The sequence below is a fragment of the Pezoporus wallicus genome, unplaced genomic scaffold, assembly GCF_028554395.1.
Source record: "Pezoporus wallicus isolate ANWC-B61680 ecotype Strahan unplaced genomic scaffold, APGP_CSIRO_Pwel_v1 contig_4684, whole genome shotgun sequence".
Taxonomy (NCBI): domain Eukaryota; kingdom Metazoa; phylum Chordata; class Aves; order Psittaciformes; family Psittacidae; genus Pezoporus; species Pezoporus wallicus.
This window is the reverse complement of record NW_026637499.1, coordinates 259,625-284,135: the sequence shown is the minus strand read 5'-3', so window position 1 is coordinate 284,135 and position 24,511 is coordinate 259,625. Positions and strand designations below refer to the sequence as shown.

General features: G+C 43.1%; 1 protein-coding gene across 5 annotated transcripts in view; it reads left to right on the top strand.

The window, feature by feature from the left end:
- TNC (tenascin C) overlaps positions 1–23,014 on the top strand; it is a 72,174-nt gene extending 49,160 nt beyond the window's left edge. For 3 of the 5 annotated variants that reach the window (XM_057405879.1, XM_057405878.1, XM_057405877.1), the window contains 12 exons: positions 4,899–5,171; positions 10,015–10,137; positions 11,381–11,524; positions 12,945–13,064; positions 13,505–13,648; positions 14,454–14,584; positions 15,537–15,669; positions 17,963–18,114; positions 19,012–19,108; positions 19,756–19,917; positions 21,050–21,213; positions 21,715–23,014. In XM_057405879.1, the coding sequence (XP_057261862.1) occupies positions 4,899–5,171; positions 10,015–10,137; positions 11,381–11,524; positions 12,945–13,064; positions 13,505–13,648; positions 14,454–14,584; positions 15,537–15,669; positions 17,963–18,114; positions 19,012–19,108; positions 19,756–19,917; positions 21,050–21,213; positions 21,715–21,825 (1,754 nt within the window). In that variant the 3' untranslated portion in view covers positions 21,826–23,014. Of the gene's footprint in view, positions 1–321; positions 598–3,187; positions 3,461–4,898; positions 5,172–10,014; positions 10,138–11,380; positions 11,525–12,944; positions 13,065–13,504; positions 13,649–14,453; positions 14,585–15,536; positions 15,670–17,962; positions 18,115–19,011; positions 19,109–19,755; positions 19,918–21,049; positions 21,214–21,714 lie in introns of all 5 variants that reach the window. The other 2 variants (XM_057405881.1, XM_057405880.1) reach the window with 2 other exon arrangements.
- The last annotated feature ends 1,497 nt before the right edge of the window (positions 23,015–24,511 follow it).

Sequence of the window (24,511 nt, the reverse complement as noted above, 5' to 3'; positions counted from 1 at the left end):
AATTCCTATGGTTTTACCATTTTACCATAGGACCATATACTGCTGGTGCTTCTGTAAATCAGGCCCACATTTCATTAGGAAAATGGAGTTTATTTAAGAAAATGCAATGAAAAAATCAAAGTCAGCACTAATTTCAGTGGCTTCTTTCCAAAACCTTACAAAACAGCTCTTGCAATGTTCCTTTTTTTTTTTATTCTTCAACCACTGCAAAACAGAGCTGATACATTCAGCCTTAGCTTTAAGCTTCTATAGATCCCCAGTGCTATCCCCCAGCCCCGCGGAGTAACGCTGTGTCTTCACCTATGTTCCTTTCTCCTTCAGAGGCTGAGCCACAGCTGGGCACACTCACCCTCACAAACGTTACCCCCGACAGCTTCAACCTCTCATGGACCACGAGAGATGGGCCTTTTGCCAAGTTTGTTATACACATTAGAGATTCCTATGCAGCACATGAACCCCAGGAGCTCACGGTGTCAGGAGGTGCTCGCAGCGCTCACATCTCAGGCCTGCTAGATTACACTGGCTATGACATTAACATTAAGGGGACCACCAGTGCAGGTGTTCACACAGAGCCCCTCACTGCTTTTGTTATGACAGGTACCTGCTTAAAGGTTTGGAGTCTATTCATTGGCTCATAAAAATAGATATTCCAGCATGGATAAAAAGAAAGGCTCTCTACAGCACTGAATATCTTGTCCAGCAACAATGGTTTTGTTTGCAAACTTATGCAAGGATGGGTCAGACCAGTCATGTTGACCTTAAAAGAGATATCCAGTAGGAATACAAGTTTAAAGAGGTTTAAGAGCCTTCTGGAGTCATAGAACCATAGAATCATGGAATGGTTTGGGCTGGAAAGGACCTTAAGATCATCTAGTTCCAACCCCCTGACATTTCTAATAACCTATTCCCATGTCTAATAATCTTGAACGCCTGAAGTTTGAGGGGGCAGTTTACCTAATAATGCAGCATTTGCATCTAAAGGATCCAGAGGGGACTGGATTTTAGAACAGCTCCTGCCCTGTGATGTTATAGAATCACAGAATGCTTTGAGTTGGAAAGGACCTTCAGGTCATCCAGTTCCAACCCCCTGCCACAGGCAGGGATGCCTCACGCTAGGCTGTGTTGCCCAAGGCTCTGTTCAACCTGGCCTTGAACACTGCCAGGGATGGAGCATTCACAGCTTCCTTGAGCAGCCTGCGCCAGGGCCTCACCAACCTCACAGTAAAGAACTTCTTCCTTATCTCCAACCTGAACTTCCCCTGTTTCAGTTTGAACCCATCACCCCCAGTCCTATCACTACAGTCCCTGATGAAGAGTCTCTCCCCAGCATCCTTGTCACCTCAATACACCCTTTATGTCTGAATATTTTGGTCAGGTTTGAGTGGGATCGTCTGTACATTACATGCCTCCTAGATGACCAAATAAATGCCACAGAATTCATCTCCTATATATATTATGTGGCCAGTATGTGCTACTAAGGCTTGCCACAGACATATGGATGGGACGCCCTAAATAGGATTAATGGAGAAACTGAGGCCTTATTCACCTCTCTTCACTAACATGCAGTGGAAACACCAGTTACAGCAGCTTTTCATGGCTTCCTGTGAAAGGCAATATCCATGGTCATTTTCCTTAAGGCAAATGGTTGTTTTACACCAGCTCCAATCTGCTCCCTCCTGGCAGTCAGTCTCATAGCCAGAAGTGAGCAACTACTTTCAACCCCCTGCTCTTTTGCTCTACCAGAGCCCAAATGCTTCCTTGCTGAAAATAAACCATGGACACTGGTATTTGGAGAGAAAGCTTCCCACAGCTAGGTAAACAGCAGAAGGATGTGCCAGCAGTTCACATAAATCTGCAGGGCTTAGTGTGTTGGTGTCACTCAACACCTATCCCAGGAAAGTAATTTCAGCTCACTGTTTGTTTACCCACCCTCCCAAAGACCTAACCAAAATGTGAATCTTTGGGACTGCTTGATTAGAAGTAAGTAAGCTGCACAAATGACTCCAAATTGAGTAAATTTGAGCTGAATCTCTGGCACCCAAATGTGTAAACATCAAAACATAAGGACTTCCAAATTATAAAGCTTCAGGAGGGAATTTTCATACCAAGTTCTAACAGAGCATCGATTTCAGCTGTTATGAAATGTCAAAACCAAACCCAAAACCCTTTCCCAGAGAAAGTTCAGTGTTTAACCAACTGGTATTTTCTTAAGTGAGTGAGACGTGAATGATTGGAAGATGGGATGAGTTTAGCTCCTGCGCCAATGCATCAAGGTTTGATTAATAATGTAGAGAAATACTAGTAATGCCTTGGATTCAGGATCATGACCAGAGCTTAGCAGAACCAGTTGATCTTCCTATCTATCTGACTTGTCAGATTTTGAGTGAGCAAAATGCATCTTGTGAGAATTTGGTCTCTTTATTTAACTTTATGGGAAAGTTTTGAGGAGCTGATCCCCAGCTTTGACAAACGTCATGCTGATGGGAAACACAAGAACACAGCTCACTGGAATTTCTTGAAGTTGTCAACAGACCACACTAGCAGCTGCCTGTGAAGCTCTTTGGACACGTTAGCTCTGTTCTGCCATCGTTAGCCCCTGCCCTTAGCCAGTGCAAACTGGCTTCTGTCCCATCCCCAGCAAACCCCAAAACATTTAGTGCTTGCACTGGCTATGACCCTGACTGATTAATGTCCTGCTTCTGGCAACTCTGACCCCTCCACCACTGAAATGAAAAGCTGGAGATATTCATGTGAAGTAGAGAGATAAAGAAGCAAAATACAGGAACCACAAATGCCAAAGTTGAGGCTTTGTCCCTAAAACACCAATGGTAGAGACAAGTGGAAGGAAATGACAGCTTTATGCATAGCATTTCTAAGCTAGTTTTGGTTATAACTGTCTTGCAGTGCATGTGTAACAGGAAAAATGGGCTAATACAGTGAGCTTGGAAGCAATTTCAATAGAGCTTGTGAATTAATGGTGCCTAGTCACCCTTGATGAAAATTTAGCATCTAACTTCTGGAGGCTCCATTGAAAACCCTGGTCTTGTGGTCCTGGCTATGCACTTCTATTAAATCCATACTTTGGGGGAAAATGTGATTTATGTTTGGTGAAATCTGTGACACTTTATAATTTGCAATGTTTTTCGCTTCTTTTTTGTGTGTGTTTTTGCACCTTCCCTTCTTTCAGAGGCCATGCCCCAAGTGGAAAACCTCACTGTCTCTGATATTAACCCTTATGGGTTCACAGTGTCGTGGATGGCATCGGAGAATGCCTTTGACAACTTTCTAGTAGTCGTGGTGGATTCTGGCAAGCTGCTGGACCCACAGGAGTTCCTCCTTACAGGAGCCCAGCGGCAACTGAAGCTTAAAGGCCTTATAACTGGCATTGGCTATGAGGTTGTGCTTTATGGTTTTGCCAAGGGGCACCAAACAAAGCCCTTAAGCACTGTGGCTGTTACAGGTATTTTAATGCGAACAAATTGTTCTCTTCCACCCTTTTTTTCTTGCTTTTCTTCTCACACGGAAGATGTCTCATGCAATCCATTTGCAAAGCAAACCTTGGCTTTTGCATCCTTTTCTGCATCATGGCTACACATAACTCCTTGTGATTGATAGGTTCACCAATGAAATTCCATTCCTTTTAACTCAATGTTTCCCTTTTCCCTTTACAAGGGATCCTGTAGAGGCGCATGAAGTGGGTTGAGGGGTGAAAGTTGCTGCTGTGGTCATGCAGGTTCTTCTAACTGAAGTCTTTAAAGATAAAGGGCTGCATGTGGGAGCTCGTCTTGTTAATAGCTGTTGGGCACGTCAGCATTCTCCAACTTACAACCATCAGGACCTTCAGAAAGAGTCATGGATTTCTTGCCCACGGCCTCCTTTCTACCACTCTCTGCGTGGGTTCCACCCAAAGACCATCAATGTGTGATCAGTGCCACCTTTAAGGTTGGCTGGCATCTCTCTCCAGAAGCTCATGTGTTCACCTTCATCACAGCTGCTGTTTTCCAGTAGCATTTGAGCTTTCTTGAACAATCATAGCAGACCTATTCTCTAGCCCCATAACCATCCAGTTTCATCTGCATGACACTGTCTATGCAGTAGTAAAGCTGGGGTTTACCTCATTGGAGGTTCTTCTGTAGAAGAAAAAAGTGCTTTGGAGATGCTGTAAGACAGTAACGACTCCAGTAGCATTTCTCTAGGTAATGATGCTTGACCATACCGCGCTATAGATATTTTGCAGGTAATGAATAACTTACAGCTCCTGGGATCCTCTTGAATGGGTTCTTTCATTAAAGACAGTCTTGCATTTGGATTTAAGCGTGTGGTTTAAGGGATATGAGTTTTATGATTCTCCTTGCTGCTTCGGCATTTGTTTAATATTGACGTAAAGGGTCCATCTGCTATGAAACATCACAGATGCCAGAAGTGCATGAAACAAGGGGTTTGCATGAAGTAAAAGACTCTTTGAAGTTGCTTCTGTATTGTCCTCCTAACAGAGAGAGATCTGACAACATTCAGGCATGCCTTCTATAACAAGAGCTTGGGTTTATTATACATGAAGGTTTCACAGAGGTAGCAAGGGAGAAACGCACCTGAAACTTACTATTAGCATGTGTAACTTTGCATGTCAGAGGCAAATGGTGTATGTCCATGCAGTGGGTTTGCTATTAGAGTGGAAGTTTGAATGAGCCTGCACACACTCACATGTATCTTCTTCAGTATGTGTGTAACTCTAACAGTCTTTTTACTTGGTTTTTTTTTCAATAGCTGGCAGATTGTTTCCCTTTCTTTGAACTGTGGTTGGATTCTTGCAGTGTGCTACAGCCAGACCTTAAAGAGGTCTCTCATGAACTGATTAAAAAGTCATTTCTTTTCCCTACTGTTATCTTCTCCTTTTTTAGAAGCAGAACCCGAGGTCGACAACCTTCTGGTTTCAGATGCTACTCCAGATGGCTTCCGTCTGTCCTGGACTGCAGACGATGGGGTTTTCACCAGTTTTGTTCTCAAAATCAGGGATACCAAAAGGAAATCTGATCCACTGGAACTAATAGTACCAGGCCATGAGCGCACCCAGGATATAACAGGGCTGAAAGAGGGTACTGAATATGAGATTGAGCTCTATGGATTTAGCAGTGGACGACGTTCCCAACCCATAAATGCAGTAGCAACCACAGGTATTGTCTTTGCAGTAGGAAAAATATAACATGCTCATGCCTGTTTCTTTCAGCATCTCCTTTTCATGCCTGCTTGAGCTGTTACAAATTGTCTCCTGCATGTCCCTTATCCAAGTTACCGGTTCCGTGTGGTGTAGTTACCTGTAATCAGTCATCTCCGATTCCTTAGCTTCATCACTGTCTATTTAATGTGGTTTGATTTAATTACTTTTTAATACGGTTTGATTTAATGACTTTTACGATCTGGAATTAGGTAGCAGATTATAGCAATTAAAGCACAGGCTCTGAGGGACAGAAATATTGTCTCTGTATCAGCCTTTTTCTGTGATTCCTGACACTGGTTACATATCAGCACTGCACGACGCTTTACCTCCTTAGAAAAGAGGCATGACAAAACGAATATACCAGAGCTATTGAGACGTTTATTTATGGCTTGATCAGCAAAGGACTAAGCACCATTAACTTAGATCTTAACAGCAGCAACATGTGCTTGATAATCCAAAATCAACTTGAGTTTCTTGCAGAATCAAAGCTTTGAACTCCCTCAGCAGAAGTTGCTATGTATTCTCCTTCTCATCTGTCAGAAACCCCAGTGGGAATGAAGAAACATTGTAAACATAATTGTAAATGGCTTCTGTTTGAAGTTAGCCTAAGCCTATTTGTACTCCTGAAAAACCTCCACCAGAACAGAGCTTCATATTCTCAGTGTCACGGAGAAGGACATTTTTGCTTTTGTAATGAGAGTATTTTCTTCTTCCTCTATTTTTCTATGAATATATGCGGATATTAGGCAAGTAAAAAGTTCTCGAGGCTTAGGTTGAATTCTTTAGCTTAATTATACAAAGAAAAGTTTCATACTTTGAAGCATTTCATTTTAGTACTTTTGAATGAAGCTTTTCTTCTTTTTTTTTTGCCCACCAAAACATGGTTTCATTTGGAAACCTTTAAATCCAAAGCAAATGAAGCAATGACCCACGTTCACTCTCTTAAAAATGCTCATCTGCTGTAAAAACACAGTAATTTCAAGTCAACCTAGTTTCATGCGGGGAATGAGAAGGGACCAGGTGAGTTCAGTGTGTGAGGAAGCCAAGAGAAATGCATAAAAGAGACATTTGCCCAGTTGCAGCAGTGTACTCCAGACAACAGTAACTCAGCGCTGAACAGCTTTTCCTGAAACACTATGGACTCATGATTCACTCTAATGTCTGTGGTGCCAGTTGTTAGCATGGAAAAGTGCATTTCTGACCATCTCTACTGATTGCCATCACATCCCTTGAATAAACAACAAGGGCATGTTTACCCTAACCCGGACATTTACATGAAGCAGAACATGCATCCATCACAAGCCCCTATTCTCCAGGCTCATGTGGGTTGTCTTGTAATGGAGAGGGATGTTTAAAGTCAGCTGCACTTGTTAGCAACATGTCCCCATTTTCACTGACTTCCAGAATATTTATGGTAAACCACTAAGAGTTCCCATTTTCCTCATGACAACATTCTTCACTTCTTTCAGGGAGATTTAGCACATGTCACCTACTGAAACCAATAGCCCAGAAGGTGTTTGTCAGATACAAATAGCCTGTGGATAATTGTTAATAGAGCTGGCGCCACAAAAATCCAGCTAAGTAATTCGAACTGCAGGTTACACCAGTTGGGAAGCTGGGCCACTGAGACATCTAACTAATTTCTGTTCTTAGGAGTGGATTATTACACAAACATATGTGTATTTATAGCATGTCCAGTCTGGTGGCAAAGAAATATTTCTGCTCCTGAAAGGTGTAGCTCACCCAGGCTTATATTCAGCCTTGCTTTATTCTGGCCTGTGCACAAGTTACAAGGAATATATTAGTTAGAAAGTCTTTAGGTTTAGTAGAGGAGATAGTAAAACAACAGTTGGAACAAAGCTAGCAAATGGAGCAGCAAACCTAAACCAGACACTACCTGGAAATGAAGGCAGAAGAATGTAGATTGAAAATCCTTCTCTGTACTTACCACTCCAGCTTCTCCCTTTTTCCCCACCTGGGGATGTGCCCTTGTACACACAGATGTTGTCTTCAGGGATCAGGTCCAAGCAATCTTCCCACACCATCACAAGTAGTTCTTCCTCCATTGTTTACTTATATGTGAATACACATACAAGTGAAGAGCAGTTTCCCCCCAGGTCCTGGTAATGGCATTGTTAAAAGGTTAACTTCTTTGGGCTGATGACGGTACCCTACTCCGCATTTATCTGTTATTTTACCCTCATCTCTTCTGCTGTGGTCGAAATCATCAGTTATAAAAACACTGTAGTGCAAGGCAGCACCATGCAGATCTGCAGTGTCCAATCAAGCTGGCTCAAGGGAGTTTGTCCACTGCTGCTTTCAGAGGGACAGTCAGTGTCTTTTGGAAATTCATCTGTATAATGTTTGTTAAGATGCAGTTCAGCCCCCACTGGGGACACCAACCTGGCTATGTGCCACTTCGTGTCCTTGGTAGGAAATGTTGGTCTTATTCTGCTGCTTTCCTTTCTCCTAATGATGTTCTGCCACACCATGAAGTATTTTCCAGCTGAGAGGATCACCAAATACTTCACATGCTCTTTATACATGATAAAAGTCACCTGATGCTTCCTGTTGCCTAGGAGAAGAACACACTCCTATAGCCTGTTAGGAATGGGAGAACAAGCTCCTGGAAAAAAATCCCCAAAGAATAGCAGCTACTCAGATTTCATGGGGGCTTCAGCAACCTCACAAGGAAGTTCTCTGTCTCTCATACAGCTCATGGGGAATGATGCTGGAGGGTAATGCCCATTACCTGTATCTGCCCAACAGATGAACTGGGGTTTTGTGAGTGACAAGACATGCTGGACATCTTTATGCCTGCTTAATTTTGGCTTTCAGGTACCTCCAGAAGATGGTTTCATTTGCTGCTTTTTAATTTCCCTGTGCTCAAAGGTACCACTCATGCATCTCGGGGACTCATTCCAGGACTGATGCTTGTTGTCATTGTCCGCTGTACTTCCTTTGCTAGGCTTGCTTCCTGGAAAGTACCTGCAGTTGTGGCACCTGGGGATGTGGAACTCAAATAGTCAAGGCTTTTCTTACTACTGTTATACAGTTTACCTGCTGCAGAAAACAAGTGTTAAGCACAAAGAAGTGTGCACAGCAGAATCCAAGTGGGATGGGTTGGGTGCTTTATTTGCTGGGAAAGGATGGAATTCTTCATGTCTATGAAAATTGAGTCCTGGCTCATCTCTTTGGTTTCCAGAGTCAACACTAGCACTTTTCACTAGTCACAAAGTGCACTTATGATGTGAAGCAAAATCCATGCGATATTTACTTCTCTCTCCTTCCCAGTTTCTCTTTATGCTCCTCTGTTTCCTTCAGACTGTACCTAAATCAGTAGCAATTTCATGTGCTGTGTACTTTTACCAACCCCACCCTACTTTCTTAGTTATCTTTAATTCTTTCCTTTTTTTTGGCTTTTCCATAAGAGCAAACCCTTCAAACTCAACTTGTCTCATGAGCTCCAGATGAATAATTTACATTTCTCTTGAGAGCTTCATTGTTTTTTCTTCCTTGCCTTTCACTTGATTTAGTGCCTTGCTGCTACAGCTTTGGGGACACATGGAACAAACAACCTTTTGACTTCTTGCCCACAGGCACATTCTTTCCAAGCTATTTCAAGCCCAGTCACTTTTTTTCTCCTCTTATCCCCTGCCCCTGCCCTCAACCTGTCTTCACTGCTCTTAATGTGGCTCGATGTCCCCACTGTGCTTAATGGCCTACTGTGTGTGGGCTGTTGAGTTTTTTTCATAACTAGTCAGGGTTGTTTTGGTTACAGTCAAAAGAGTGGATTGGAAGTGAGATGCCCAAGGTGAACTTTGAAGTGGCAGGGCTCTTTAGCATGTCCTTCCAGAAGTCCTTTCCATGCTTGTTTTATAGTAGCTGAATTATGCTTTAAACTGGAATGTTTCACCTTAAGCGTTGGTTTGCATATTAAGGTTGGGTCATTTTGGCAAAACTTGGGCTTTGTTTACCCAGCTGGCTGATCTAATTTGGAGGGGCAATGTAGTGCTCAGGTTTATAAAAGGAGAGGCTGTGTTGTATGACAAAGAGCTGCAGTGGATCCACAAAGTGCCTTCCTCATGATGGTTGTACTTGGATGTCCTCTGGATGGATGTGCTTGAATGCACCTAAGAAAATCACGGTCTCAGATAGAGATTCCAAGAAGACAATCTTATCACTTCTAGTTTGAAGCCAGCAGAAGCTACAGCCAGTCAGTACTGGAGAGAATGGACCCTTGATGAACACCTGCACCTGAGTCCTGGTCTTTTCTAGGCATCATATAGTAGAAACCTTATGCTCAAGCAGAGATCTCTCTGCTGCTAAGGGCTGCCATTGCTGTGCGTCACAGACAGGGTTCTGAGACCCAACGGAATGTCTAAAAATCATTCAAGGAAACTGGGGTGGAAAAAATATAAGTACAATGACTCCTGAGTAATAGAAGTGTATTCCTGTAAGTGTTCTTCCACACACTCTTCTATCACACTGAAATCTCTGTTACTTCTAGGTACATGTTATGTTGGCATATGTCTGGGGTATTTTTAAGCTACGCACTACTGTAATGTTACTGAAAAAGGAGAACTTAGACCACATGGATAGTTGCTGTCAATGTGTGCTAAAACCATTAGCTGTTTGGTACTCCCTGCATTATTGTTGTTCAGGATTGAATGTTGGTAGCATCAGCTCTTGGGATAGAAGGCTAAGACAAATCAGTGTTCCAGCACTAAGGACAGATAAGCAAATGATTTAACTTTTCTTTCTATGTGGTGTGTTTGTTCTCTCTTCTCCATTGACAGTTGTTGGATCTCCCAAGGGAATTTCTTTCTCTGACATCACGGAAAACTCTGCTACAGTCAGCTGGACACCCCCTCGCACCCGCGTGGAGAGCTACCGCATCTCCTATGTCCCTGTCACAGGAGGTGAGAACTTGGAGGAGGGACAGAGAGGGAAATGATAAAGGGAGAGCAGAACGGGTTTCTTCTGTTGATATCCATCTCTCAGAGCAGCTCCAGACGATCTTAAATCCCCTTTTTCTTCAACCTGCTGACCAGGACCATGGGTGTGCATGCACGGTCCCAATAGTCAACCTCTGTCTGAACATAGTCCCACGTCCCATGGGCAAGCCTTTTAAGTCTGCTCGGAGATAGATGTTGGGTGATTGTACCCCTAATAGGGCCCTGTTCACAAAACTCTCTACTGCTGCTGAGCCTCCTAAGTAAGGCTTTATTTCCAAATTGTCTCATTATTTTGCTCTCACTTATGAGCTAAACATATCTGAAAAGATGGCCCTTGGAAATAATAATCGTGGTCTATGATTATAATAGTTTTCCAAGGCAGTGATTTTTCTTAGTACTCCCCAATGTTGTTTCATTCCAGCCATTATATCACTGTTTTAGTGTTCAGCTTAAAAAACTTCCTATACTTACACAGATTTTTAGCATAACTTAGGGACATCTCTGAAAGGAAATAGCTAAGGAGCAAACACTGCAGACATCAGGACCATAAAAGACTTGCTGTTGACTCAGACAAGAAAACACATAGGCCTTTAGACAATGCAGTATGTAAGCACACACGTAACTAAATATACAGTGATACCACCACAAAGGAAAAGGAGCCATCCACAAGCATAATGTTAGGCACCTGTCTAAGTGCCTTCCTGGAATAAATTGAGAATATGAAACAAACACATATTGTGTTCTCACCCACATACGCAGCACCTCTTAAAATAACATATACTATATCTTGGTTTGAAATGAGGTGGGTGAAGAAGAAACCTCCAGCCCTTGCCAGAAACAAAGCAGATCTAAACTGCAGCTTGTGTCCTCACAGGTGTAGGAACTTCCATGTACAAAGCGCTGTGTTTTCACCTTACATCTCATTTGTAAAATGAGATTTTTCTGAGCAGAAATGATGATTTTTCCTTACTGTTGGCATATACTAGGAATGAATCAAACCAATGGCTTAGAGGTAGGTGTTACGGCAGCAATATTTTTTCGTGAGGCTGCCCTTTGATATTGGTGGTTGTAGCCAAATGGAGAAAATTCACCTCCTCCTGCACAAGTGCATCCATGTTGGTCATAAAGTCTTCAACTTGGAACACATCCTTCTAGCATTTACTGAAGTATTGTGTCACTAATCCCTTGGCATCTGGCTTCCTCCTAGGTACTCCAAATGTTGTTACGGTCGATGGAAGCAAGACAAGGACCAAGTTGGTGAAGTTAGTCCCAGGTGTAGACTACAATGTTAGTATCATCTCTGTGAAAGGCTTTGAAGAGAGTGAACCCATCTCTGGCATTCTGAAAACAGGTAATATATAAAGAGGAAACGGGAGGTTTTCAAATGCATTGTCTGTGCTGTAGGAAAGACTCAGAAACTGGAGCTGTAGACCCACTGAGATCCCATTTTTGCTGTCCGCACAAACTGTAGGAAGATTTGTGGCCAGTCTTTCTTTGAGTCCAGAACCTCTAAGTTTCGTCAGGCTCTCATTCGCTAACGGCTGAACCAACTTGCAGTGAGACAGAGACCATTCGCGTATTTACAGTCCTAATACATCAGAAAGAAAGAAACAGTTTAATTAACACCATTTTACAGATGAGGTAGTGAAGGGCCAGCTCAGCTGAGCAGTTCAGACCGATTTTGTTGTGTACTCAAACTCCACATCTCCCAGGTTCCAGACTGTTCTAAGCATAAAAGCAGTCTTTCTCATAGTTTTTCTTCAATACAGCCTTAAATATCCCTGCAGGAAATGAGGGTCCACCACACTCCTGCTGACCACCTCCCACTGTCTCATTCATTCATTCTTTTTTTGTGGGGGATAATAGATATTCAGAGAACTAAGGCAAGGAAGAAGATGCTGAGTATTGGATAATATAGAATCATAGAATGGTTTAGGTTGGAAAGAACCTTAAGATCCTTAAGTTTCAACTCCCTGCTATGGGCAGGGACATCTCACACTAGTTAATGTCACCCAAGACTCCATTCACACTGGCCTTCAACACTGCCAGGGATGGAGCATTTATCACTTCTTTTGGGCAATCTATTCCAGTGCCTCATCACCCTCACAGTAAAGAACTTCTTCCTTATATCTACCCTGAACTTCCTCTATTTAAACCGATCACCCCCTATTATATCCCTTGATATAATGAAATTTGTAGCCCATTACAGCTGTTCTGGAGGCAGATATCTATACCAATTGAGGGAAGGCATAAACCTGTGTGCAAAATAGAGTCCCATGAGGAAGCAAGGCAGGATGTGTGGGGATTTTGGATGGTTGCTAGCTGTTTGATTGGTTTATTTTTAAACATGAAGGGCAAGCTGGTGGAAGGTCACAGCGCCTATCAGTGATCACATTAGTTGTTTTTCCCAGCTCTGTCTCCTGACTTTGCTTCAAAAAGCAGTCAGATTGGAGGGTGCTGGGAGAAATATGTCACCTCTGACAGAGCCATTAAGATTGGTGATATCAAGACTGATCTGAGAACATAGTGATGTCTGTTCCCAGTGCTGAATCTTTTCACACATTGACCTCCCTTTCCAGTGGAGGCATTTGATGTCTCTTTATAGGCACTGAAGTCTTTTCTGTGGAGCTCCACTATTCTGAAGGGGGTTATAAAAGCTGCATCAAGCAGCACTGTCTGCACATTTTGTACCGTATATTTTCAACAGAGCATTGCACAGAGCCGCAGAGTGTTTGTCAAATTTCCTGAATCTGTTACTCTCTTTCTTGCAGCTTTGGACAGCCCATCAGGCCTAATAGTGGTGAACATCACAGACTCTGAGGCCCTGGCAACCTGGCAGCCAGCAATTGCTGCTGTGGATAATTACGTTGTGTCCTATGCTTCTGAGGATGGTAAGAAGTGATGAGTCAGGGAGCTGACAGCATTACAGTCTTGAGACCGTCTCAGAAATGGGTGCAGCAGTGTGACACCAGGAAGATGGCAGGGGGTGTTACTTGAAGGAGATGCTTCCTTGCTGGAAGCAGTTTAATAATGATGCTCTTAGTTAAACATCCCCAATTGAGGCACGAACAGAGATAAGTGAATCTTGGAAAGAAAAGCTGGTGTTATTATTCATACGAACACTAGAGAGTGCTAATACTTTTAGATAAAGGACTCCGGTGTTAATTCATGTTCAGTATAGATATGACCAGAGAGAAGCGCTCTGGGCTTTTACAGTTTTCACCTTGCTTGCAGCTAGCACAAAAACCATCAGAGTGGAGCAGGGGGCTGAGTCCATCCTGACATGAGTGAACAATGCTGAGACCTCTTCTCTTTTGTGGTCTCTTCTTAGAGCCAGAAGTTACTCAGATGGTATCAGGAAACACGGTGGAGTACGACCTGAAGGGCCTTCAACCTGCAACTGAGTATACGCTGAGTGTCCATGCGCTGAAGGACACACAGAAGAGTGAGACCCTCTCCACCCAGTTTACTACAGGTGCTGTGTCCCACCTCAGTGCGGGGAGACCTGCCATCTCTTTTAGTCCCTCTGGGCTTTCATTTCTCGGATACTTGAAAGTCAACCAGCACATTGTGACTTTTTTGTTAGAAACCTGGATTTTCATAGCATTTTCACCAGCTTTTCTCTGGTGGAAGGCTGGTGTGATCCAGATGGAGGTTTTCTGTTGTTAGTTCTACAGAGTCTCAAAGCAGGACTTCTTTGGGGTCCATATGTTGGGGTACCAATGCTGAAGATATCCAGTTGGTTTCATACTGTGGCTTCCCATGAGCATCAATGAAATCATGGAGATTTCTCATTTTCTTGACTGGTCCCAGGGGGTTAACTAGAGAGCCAAGAACTAAGCCACACAAATTCAGTGTTATAATTCCAGTGGAGAAGAGAAGCTATAGCCAGATCAAGTCTGAAAAGTTTTCCTATTCAAAAGAGGCATATCAGAACCAGAGTTTTTTCCTGGGAATATGTAAATATTGATCTGTCTTGTAGGAAATAATAAAAGGCACAATATTGTTTCAAAAGACATTTCAATGCAGCTGCTTGCAAACTGAAGTGCCTGGGACAAGCCAATATTTTAACTTGGATAAAATGAATATCTTTATTTTAAAACCTTCAATGGGGAATTTTTTTTTTTGTCACAAAATTTAGGTCGAAGCATTTTTCAACTTCAAATTTCTGTGGGGAAAAAGTTTGCTTTCCTGGCCTGTTTTAATATACTGCCCATAATATAGCCTGTGTACTAAACTCCACATAGACATGATTGTGAGTGATCTGTTGTCTCCTTCAGGACTGGATGCTCCAAGAGATTTAAGTACTGCTGAGGTCCAGTCAGAAACAGCTGTGATAACTTGGAGGCCTCCACGTGCTCCTGTCACTGGTTATCTCCTGATCTACGAGTCCATTGATGGCAGAGTCAAGGTATAGCATTTGTAACCAAAGCAGAAGAACTGTGCCTCAAAACAGCAATAGAACATGGTCATGTGCCTTAAGTTAAACATGCTAAAATGCTAAGTACCTGTTTCAGTGCTAGCTTGAACACAAATGCATTTAAATCCTGCTTAAGTACTTTCCTGTATTTTATCCTGAAACAGAAGCTCAATTGCAGCCTGAGTTTTGACAGTTATCTCTCCACAATACAGATAAAAGCACAAGCAACCATTTTGCCTCGTTCCAAACCAGTATCATGGAATAAACTCATACCCCCCAAAGAATGTGATTCCTCTTTCTAATCTCAGGAGAATCCATCCCTGTGAAAGTGAGATCTCTAAGGCAGGATGAATCACCTTTGAAAGTGCCTTGTGCTCTCCAATAATTGTATTATGTTCATCCATAACTAGATTACAGTAGATGCTTAAATAGAAATGAAGTGAACCCCAGCAAAATTGACAGACAATTCCGGATGCCCAGCCTGGTACATCAAGAAAGGTTCTGATTTTCAAGAAGGAAAATTCCTTAAGCAGACTTAAAGTCTTTTAAAGCTACAGAAAAACAGCCTTTCAAAGACTGGAGTATAATATTTCTTTGTTGTAAAGAGTGATTCTTCTCTATTTTTTATGAGTTTCATAGACATCTATATAATGTATAGTTCACAGCATGCACACATTTATGCTAACTTGCTTTTAAATCACACAGCTTACACATTCTGATGGTCATGATGGTCATAAACATTTATTTCAAGTCAACTACTGAAGAAAGTGTAGCTTGATACAAATCTTAGCGAAATAGAGCTTTTGTATTAAATAATTTAGATGGTTAAAATGGCCCTAAATAATTACCACAAAAATAATGTGACAGACTAAAATATGTAGCAGTTACCAGTCATTCTGGTTTTCTCTCTGAGGTTTTCCTGCATTGTTTCTTCTCCCCATAGGAAGTCATCCTAAACCCTGAGACTACTTCCTACAGCCTGACAGAGCTGAGCCCATCTACCCAGTACACAGTGAGACTCCAGGCGCTGAATGGATCCCTGAAGAGCAAAACAATCCAGACGATTTTCACCACAAGTAAGGACATTAAAGCACGTGCACAGTGGAAATAATCCATGAGCTGAGCTCTGCAATAGGCAGACATAGACCTCATAGAAGATTTTCAATCCAATTGTCAGTATGCACTTCATTTGCTTGTAGTGTCAGTGCCAAAGTCCCCGTCCCCCTCCCCAAGCTGTCATCTGCTTTCCCCAGACTGGCAGGATGAAATTCTTTTCTTTGCATCCATCCACATTGCCTCTATTGCCCTTTCTCTGAGGAAACATCCTGTGTAAAACATCAAAAGGAACATTACTCTAAAATCCAAACTGATGCTCTGATTTGCCTCTGTATTGATGCATAGCAAGCTGTTAAAAAAAATCAGTGTTTTGAGCTGAAATGAAGCAAGCCACACACACAGACACACACACGAATCAGTTCAGTCCAAGGAGATGAATTTTAGGGCAGTTTTTTTTCTCCTTCTTCCAAGATCAGTGTTCACAAAGCCACGTGGCATGTCTGTTTCAGCTCTGGCAGGACAGTTCTGCAGTGAGCTGAATGTAAGAATAGATTGGGTTCTCTGAAGGTCACTTTACAGCTGACATTCAAAGAGAGGTTGTTCAGTATTAACTGTGAAACCTTGCCTGTCATTAGTCACACTCTTCACAGTTTGCAGCCTTTCAGGAAGGACCTTCAGCCGTTTCCATTCTCCTTTCTGCTGCTTGTATCAACTTCAGCCCAAGGACGCGCAGAAGTGCTAATAAAGATCACACAGCTCCGAGGCTGCTCACAATCACTCCTTTGGTGGAACAGGATGAACTCCACCAATAGGTGACAATCCACATCCAGACATGAGAGAAGAATTAAATCTGGGTTTATTTAAGCGATTTTTAACAGATTGACTATAAGCAGGACTGAATGGGGTGGCTTCACCCATATGAACACGAAGGCAGCCTCAGTCAGGTAGATATTTAAGCCTGGCCTTAATTCTAAACATACATTTGTGTGCTATTTAGTGAGAGGAAACACTGAAATAGCTCCCTGCAAAGTGATGCTTTTCTCCAAATCCCAAAGCTGATGAAATTCTCTGTAGCTGAGGTGCTGACGCGGGAGTCACGGACAACTCAGAGACGATCAATGTGGTCAAGTGATTGCCAAATTTATTCATACACATCACAACTTTTATAGTTTCTAGGATTAGCTGATGTAACCAATATAGATTCTGATTGGCCCAAAAGTGCTGTTCACACATTTTCGAAACAATGAAGCAGATAACAGGCTAGCTGAAAATTTGTTCGTTACTCATTGCACACATCTGACATCCCATCCCACTTCTACATCTTGTTAACCTTGAGCAAACGCCAAGTTCCCTGTTCTACTGCACGTAGCTGTTCTTTAGTAACCTAAGGTTAGGCCTTGCAGCCTGGGTAACTTGAGTTCAGGCTTTACAACTTAACTAAGTTGAGTTTGGCTAAGACCACACAGCTGGAATGGCTCACATGTCCATTGTTCAACTGTATTCTTCATAGCCACCATCTCCTAAGGCTAAGACATCTGGGTTGGTCACGAAATGTCCACGGTTCCTTGGCCTATCCACACTGAGGCACAGGCAGGGATGTGCATCACGCTGCAAAGGGAGCAACAGCCACTCTGTGGACAGCCAGAGTCAAACACTCTACTGTGGATACACCTAGAACATCACTTCATTAGACCATTGGCTGAAATAGTTAATGGCCTAAGAGAACTTGGAAAGAAAAGAAAAGCTTTTTTTTGGGGTTGAAATTGTTCTGACTGCAATGATCCTACTGTGATGTTGTCAGAAAGAAATGATTAACAATATTTCCCTGTACTTTCAACTGTTATTGTTTGCTTTCATTTTTAAAAGCCTCTATTTATAACATTTAATATTATACTTGCTAGCAAAATATTCCCAGTTTCTTTTAGGTTGTAGTCCTGTGTTTGTGTTTTCCCTTCCCATTTCTGTCATATCATGAGATGTTGGTAGATTTGGTTTTATCCAGAAGTTGCTCATGCCATTTAGATACTTAGCTGGAGGATGCACTCCCATCATAGCAGTAGTTACCTGCATTCACAGCACTTCCAGAAGTGGAGGCAGATGTGCAAAAGCATATTCAAAAGAAAAATTTGCATCATCTGCTGTTGACTGTGAATCTTTTCTATGTAGGAGGTGAATTACAAGCCCATTCCTGGGCTCTATACCTGGCTGTGCCATTGACCTACAACAGATTTTCATGAGTCATCTGTATTCAACAAGTTTCTTGTAACTGCCGATTTCCTAAGGACTGCTTTCTCTCTTTCTGTGTGCGTGCAGCTGGTCTTCTCTATCCTTACCCTAAAGACTGCTCCCAGGCTCTCCTGAATGGAGAAACCACCTCTGGGCTCTACACGATTTACCTGAATGGGGACAAGGCTCAGCCTCTGCAGGTCTTCTGTGACATGGGCGAGGACGGCGGTGGATGGATTGTGAGTAACAGGGAGAGGGCCCACACCACCTTTACATGCATCTGCCTGTGCTAAGAGCACCTGCTCATCTATGGGATCCCTCATAGTGCTCTACTGTCAGAGTAGGGCTGACTTGTCTATAAATTTGGGGAATTCAATCTTGGGTAGCACACGTGAGTGCCTAGAACAAGGTTGCCGGATGTTCCTGTAGCTGGAGGAAAGAGAGGTGTCTCCACAGGATGGGTCACATCAGTGGTTTCAGTACTATACAAAGCACAGATCTCTCTCCCCTGGCTATAAGGGGTGCTGAAATGACCAGCTTAGATCAGATACATGCCTTCTAAAGAGCTAATTAGGTGACAGGAGAATAGACTAACTCTATTTGAATGAGGGAAGCAATGGAGGAGGTTAAAGCACAGGCCAGAGAAATATTGCTTCAGCATCCATGTGGTGTGATGGCCAGCCAGGCTTCCCAGGCCATTATACAAGGAACACAACCCACCCAGACAACAAATGAATGGAAATAATAATGTCTGTACTGACTCTGCACTGACATCCTCCAATCTGAACATGCCAGAGGGACCTGAGGAACAGAAGGGAAGTTGGAGCTGGAGAAATACATGGCTAGAGGACTAGGGCATGTAGAAAGTCTTGGCTGAGAAATACAGAGTTGCAATGGGCTGTTAAAAAGGCAGAAAGGCCGTATCATGAAGCCTGGGAACCCAACAGAGAAACTAGAGGCTTTCAAAAAGGAAAGCAGTCTTGGTACCATTCAGTAGTTGCAGTGAGACTGTTGCTTTGGCTGGTAAAGGCAGGGGAGCTGCAATGCCAAGCTGTGCATTTCTAAAAGCCACATTACTAGTCCCTTTCTGCCAAAGGCAGTGTGTCCATAACACTTCTTGCACGTGGTGGTTGTAGGTGTTCCTGAGGCGTCAAAATGGGAAGGAAGATTTCTACAGAAACTGGAAGACTTACGTGGCTGGCTTTGGAGATCCTAAGGATGAATTCTGGATAGGTAAGTGGCAAGAATTTGTCTTTTTTAAAAGAAAACATGAACACAGCCCAAAAGACCAGAAGCCCCTTTGAACCCTCTGTTTAGCTGTCAAAAGTCTGGGCAAAGGAGGTTAGGGAGAGCATGCTCTGAGAGAGATTGAAATTGCCAGGTCCATGCCAGTCCCTCTAGTCACAGCTCATAGATGTCACGGTTCTTGGCTCACCGTACATACCAAATCAGTGCTCACTGGTGCTCTCTCTAAGAAGTCAGAAGCTAAGCTGAGAAGCAACTGCAAACCTTCTTCTTCCTGCTCTCCTAGTACACCCCAGCAGCAAAAGCATACAACTCAAAGCAGCGAAGTGGGGAAAATAGCAGTAAAAATCAATTTTTCAAAGCTTGTACTACATTGCATTAGGTTGTAAGTGAATGACAGTAATGATCACACAGTGCAGCTTTGCTTTTCCCAAAGGGCTACTGGCTACTGCGATCAGTCAGCCTGTTCTTACCTATTTGGTTTCGTGCTGACATTACCCTACGGCAAAAATAGCTTTTCCCTCATTAGTGTTTATGCTCGGGTGTAACAGACCACTGTAACTCTTTAATGGGACAGCACGATGGTGCAGAAGTAAACACAGGGAGACAAATCAATTGTTCTTTTATGCTCACAGGTCTGGAGAACCTCCACAAAATCACTTCTCAGGGCCAGTATGAGCTGCGTGTGGATCTGCAGGACAAAGGTGAGACAGCTTATGCTGTCTACGACAGGTTCAGCGTTGGAGATTCCAAGACCAGATACCGCCTAAGAGTGGATGGCTACAGCGGCACAGCAGGTGAGGGGTGTATTTTTGCCTTCTGATTTGCAATTTCCTCCCACTTGCCTCGAGATAACTGAATATTGCAGATGAACATCACAGAGGGTACTTTATGTATGTTAGGTGCTTGAAAATAGGAACATACCAGTATATTTTATGTTTCCATTCTAAATCCTCCAGTCATTTAGGTGCCACATTTTATGGCATGCTTATGGCGGAGTATAAACTAGTATATTAAACAGCCATCTATCTCATTTGTTCAACACTTGACTGTCATTTATACAGCTAATAATAGCTTGGCACAGCCTCCTGTCTTGTCAGTGGAATGTGCAGCAATGTCCTGCTATAACATGATTTGTAATCAAATTGTATGCCTTTCGTCATCATGCTGGGGCAAACCCTGCAGCCCTTATCAGGGCTTCAAAGGATTAAGAGATAAATTCAGCTTCACAGGATGTCTTAGTAGGAGATAATTTCATGCTGCTAGGGGCATAAAACACCACAGAGATATGTGTGTATGGACTCTGCCCTGTGACCATCACACAGACTTTATGCACAGCCTATAGGGATACAGACAAAGTATATGCAGCAGTAGTAGAATTAACGTCTATTTGAGGCAAACACATTGATGCAGAGCAGTAGTAGCTGCTACATCTAGTAAGATTCAGGCTTACTACTTCCTTTTCCTGAGCATTCAGGTCTAAGATTTGTGGATAGAGCAACACAGATACTAAGACATGAATGAGAGTTCTGCTTCAGGCATACACTGAAAGCCACTCCTATGGCACCCACCTGTAAATGGGCACCCACCTGTAAATGAGCACCCAGACCCTGGGAGTGGGAAGTCAGTGGCAGGCAGAGAGCTCTCTGGCTGTGTTTCCAGCTGAAGAAGATGGGCAGCTTTACTGCATGGACCAGCTAAGTGAGGAGACTTCTTTGGTCTTGCAGATTCAGTCCTTTTGGAGGTCTCTTTGGTCTGCACTGCCTTCTGTACAGAGCCAAAATCCACCTCTCAGCAAGAACTGCAGAAACTGAGCTGCATAAAAATACTCCTAATAAGTTGAGGAAAATTTGCTGCAGAATTGTCACTCCCATATTATCTAAAGTAGGCAAAACATTGACCTTGCTTTCTTTTGTCTTCCCCATTCAGGTGACTCCATGACGTACCATAATGGGAGGTCCTTCTCCACTTTTGACAAAGACAATGATTCTGCCATCACCAACTGTGCTTTGTCATACAAGGGGGCATTCTGGTACAAGAATTGTCACCGAGTCAATCTGATGGGCAGATATGGTGACAACAGCCACAGTCAGGTGAGTTTGGCGTTTAAAGTCTTCCGTAATGCATTAGAAGAAGGGGAACTGCAGTTACGGATATGTCTTGCTGTTCAGCTAGCAGGACATCAGAGCACCAACCAAGCCTACCTTCTAGACCCATAGGGAAAGATACGGGCAGTTGCTCCCAAAAAAGGAATTTAAAGTCAGCTGGTGAAATGGGATGTTTTTGTATGATTTTCCAAGGGAATATCCCAAGTGTGGAGGGAGCAACTGTAGTTTTCAACATGTGAAACAGAATGTTCTTCCTGCCATGAAAGTCAGGCAAAGAGTTACAGTTCCAAGAGACAGCACGTGGTTTGTTTATCCAGGTTGTGCATGCTGGTGGCCAGAGCCCTGTGCTTCCCTAAGCCCCCCCAGTTTGTTGTGCTTCTGTTCCCGTTACAAAACAGCCTGCAGTCTGAAACGAGAGCAGTAAAGGCTGACAACAGGAGAAGAAGTGGATGTATAATCTCCCATACTCCATCTTTTCCTTTGCAGGGTGTTAACTGGTTCCACTGGAAGGGCCACGAATATTCCATCCAGTTTGCAGAGATGAAGCTGAGACCTTCCAGCTTCCGGAACCTGGAAGGAAGGAGAAAGAGAGCGTAAAACCCTGGAGGTGGCAATGGGGCTATGGGCATGGTGGTGGGGGGAGGGATATTGAGTGTGGGTGTGGGCAGAGGTGTGGGGAGATCCTCTAGCATCACTGGGTGGTGGGGTGTGAGGAGCTGGTACTTGCACCAAAGCATCAGTGCCCCTTGGCCCAACAGAGGCTTCGGCAGCATTCCAAACAATAAGCCTTAAGCATCCCAGCTTTTCCAGCAGAGCCGCTCCAGTTGCCCACCAGTAACGTCCTCCACACCAAAGACAACGACCTCAAGGGTTGTCGGGTTGCTAATTCTTATCTTCTCAGAAAGCCTGTGGGATAAGGTTCTTCCACAGTCTGACTGTCTCTTGGGTGGCCCAGGGGAGGGGAGGGAGAACAGCTTTGTACATTGGTAGTTTGTTTTAGAACCAGGCATACTTTACACACAGAAACGTGTACGATTAATTATCATTATTATTATTATTAGCTAGAATTGAAATTTGTTGGTCATTGGAAAGCCTGGTTTTACATATATATCAAGTACTAGAGAGAAGGAGGGGGTGGGAAGGGGAAAGCAGTATGGTTTTAAACTTAAGCGTAAGATTAATATTATTAATATAATGACAAAGTAATAATAATAATAATGATAATAATAAGCTAAGTTTTGGTCATTTTGAAGAGAACCATGCTTGGGAAACACAGCAGGACAGTGTCTGATTGTAAATTTTTTTGTTTTTATAAATAAAAGCACAATTACTTCTAAATAAATTTCTACCTTTTTGTCATACATGTTGAGTTTGTGCATGGCCAGGGTATATTTGTTTAGATGGGGAAATAAAAGGAAGGCTGAGAGTGATGAGGCTGCTGTGCCCCTCCTGAAATCTGTCCCGTTTGTGACTGATTGGTTGTAAGTATTCTGCTGGGTTTGTTACAGTGAAATGCCTGTAAGGAGTTGGTTTCTTAGAGAATATATTTCTGATTTTTCCTGCCCAAAAGCTTCTTACATGTTTTTTTAAGCATTACTGACCAGTGCTTGCTCCATCTAGGTGGGAATAACTAACAAGAATACAAAGAAAATACAGATGTTGTTAGGTACCATCGGCAGCTTTGAACACATGTAAATAAAGGGCTCTTTTTTTTATATGAATGAAATCTATGTGTAGTTCCTCTGTATCATACGTGTTGGAGACAATAAAAGATCTGTTGTTTTAATCCAGTCTCTCTGCCCTACTTCAAGCTTGCACTTTTCAAACAGAACAAATGTTTCCACCTCCTCCTTGGCAATCCCTGGGAGGTGGCTGGGAAAGAAGATGCTGTCAGCGAGAGCAGATGTGATCAGCTCTGTGAATAAGACTTACTGTGAAGTGGCAGCAATGAGGTAAGGTCAGACAGTGTTGATTCGACACAGGAGTAAAAGGTGTGTGTGCCTGGGAAACATCACTAAAAACCATCAAAATCATGAAGGAGGAAAGGAAAGAGGGAGGGAATCACTTCCCTTCACCCTTAGCTCCTGGCTTCCTAATTATTTCTTCTTGTTATTATTTTTAATTGTCATCCTTCCATTAATGCAATTCTGAGCTTTAGCTGAGCAATAGCCCTTGGGAATGGCAATGTCCCAGGGCTACCTTGTTCATGGTCTTGACTCAGGTGCTCACTGGGACCAGCTTTACTGTGAGAGAGCCTCAGGGCAACAGGAGTTGCCGTATGGAGAGAGGGAAGCTGCTGAGGCAGAAGCCCCACACCTGCTCTGCTTTATTAATAATCAGTCTCAGCAGATACATTTCATAAATGTCTCATTTCTGTAGGTATTTATAAAGCATCTCCAGGAACACATCCATCTCACACAGTGCGCAGCTTTCATCACTAGGCAGACTTTAGGACCACAGAGTGAATGCTCAGGGATGGTGCAGAGGATTTACTGTTTGAGAGCAGAGAAGGCCATGCTGGGGAAGTGGGAGAAGTTCCTCTTCAGCATGAGTAAAACATTGGAGGTCTTCTGTTCATGCAGTTCCTATTCCAGCATCCCTTGGCAGCCCTGCTCGCTCTCCTCATCCATCACAAGCCAGACTGCCGGCAGATGGCACAAGGAGTCTGTCTGCCTTGGTCAGTGCCTGCTCTGCTCGGCAGCACTAGGGAAGTCCTGTGGATATCCAGCATCTGCTTCACGATGGTCTTCTTGTGCACTGACATCCAGCACTCTGAGCTTCCCAGCTGCTGTTGGTGTCCCTGCAGCAGTGGTCTTTGTTAGGAAAACTGACTGCAGGTAGTAAAGCATATCCCTGTGGTCTCACAGCAGGAACTTTGCAGGGACACTGTGAGAAGAAGCTTACTTCTGGCTTGCAAGGGCAGGAATAAGTCACAGCAATAGCACATGTCAAAGGGGAACTTACTTCATTAGTATTATTGCATGTACTCTGAATTTCCTTCTCCTTTGCCACCCTTCCAAATGGAAGTTGTACTAGTGAATAGTGAATACTGTTTGTTTTGCACAAGGAACACAAATGTCCTTTGACCTTCCAGAGCACTGGCAAGGGGCTGAGATGGAGCACTATATTAAAATTCATTCTCTGTAATTAATAGCCCTTCTTTGGTGTTTGGCAGTATAAAGAAGAGAAAATCCAGTAATGAAGAAATATGCTCCACTCTCAAGATGCTTTCAAAGTTATTAGGAAGTGGCACTCAATCTGTATAACTGGGAGCTTGAAAGCT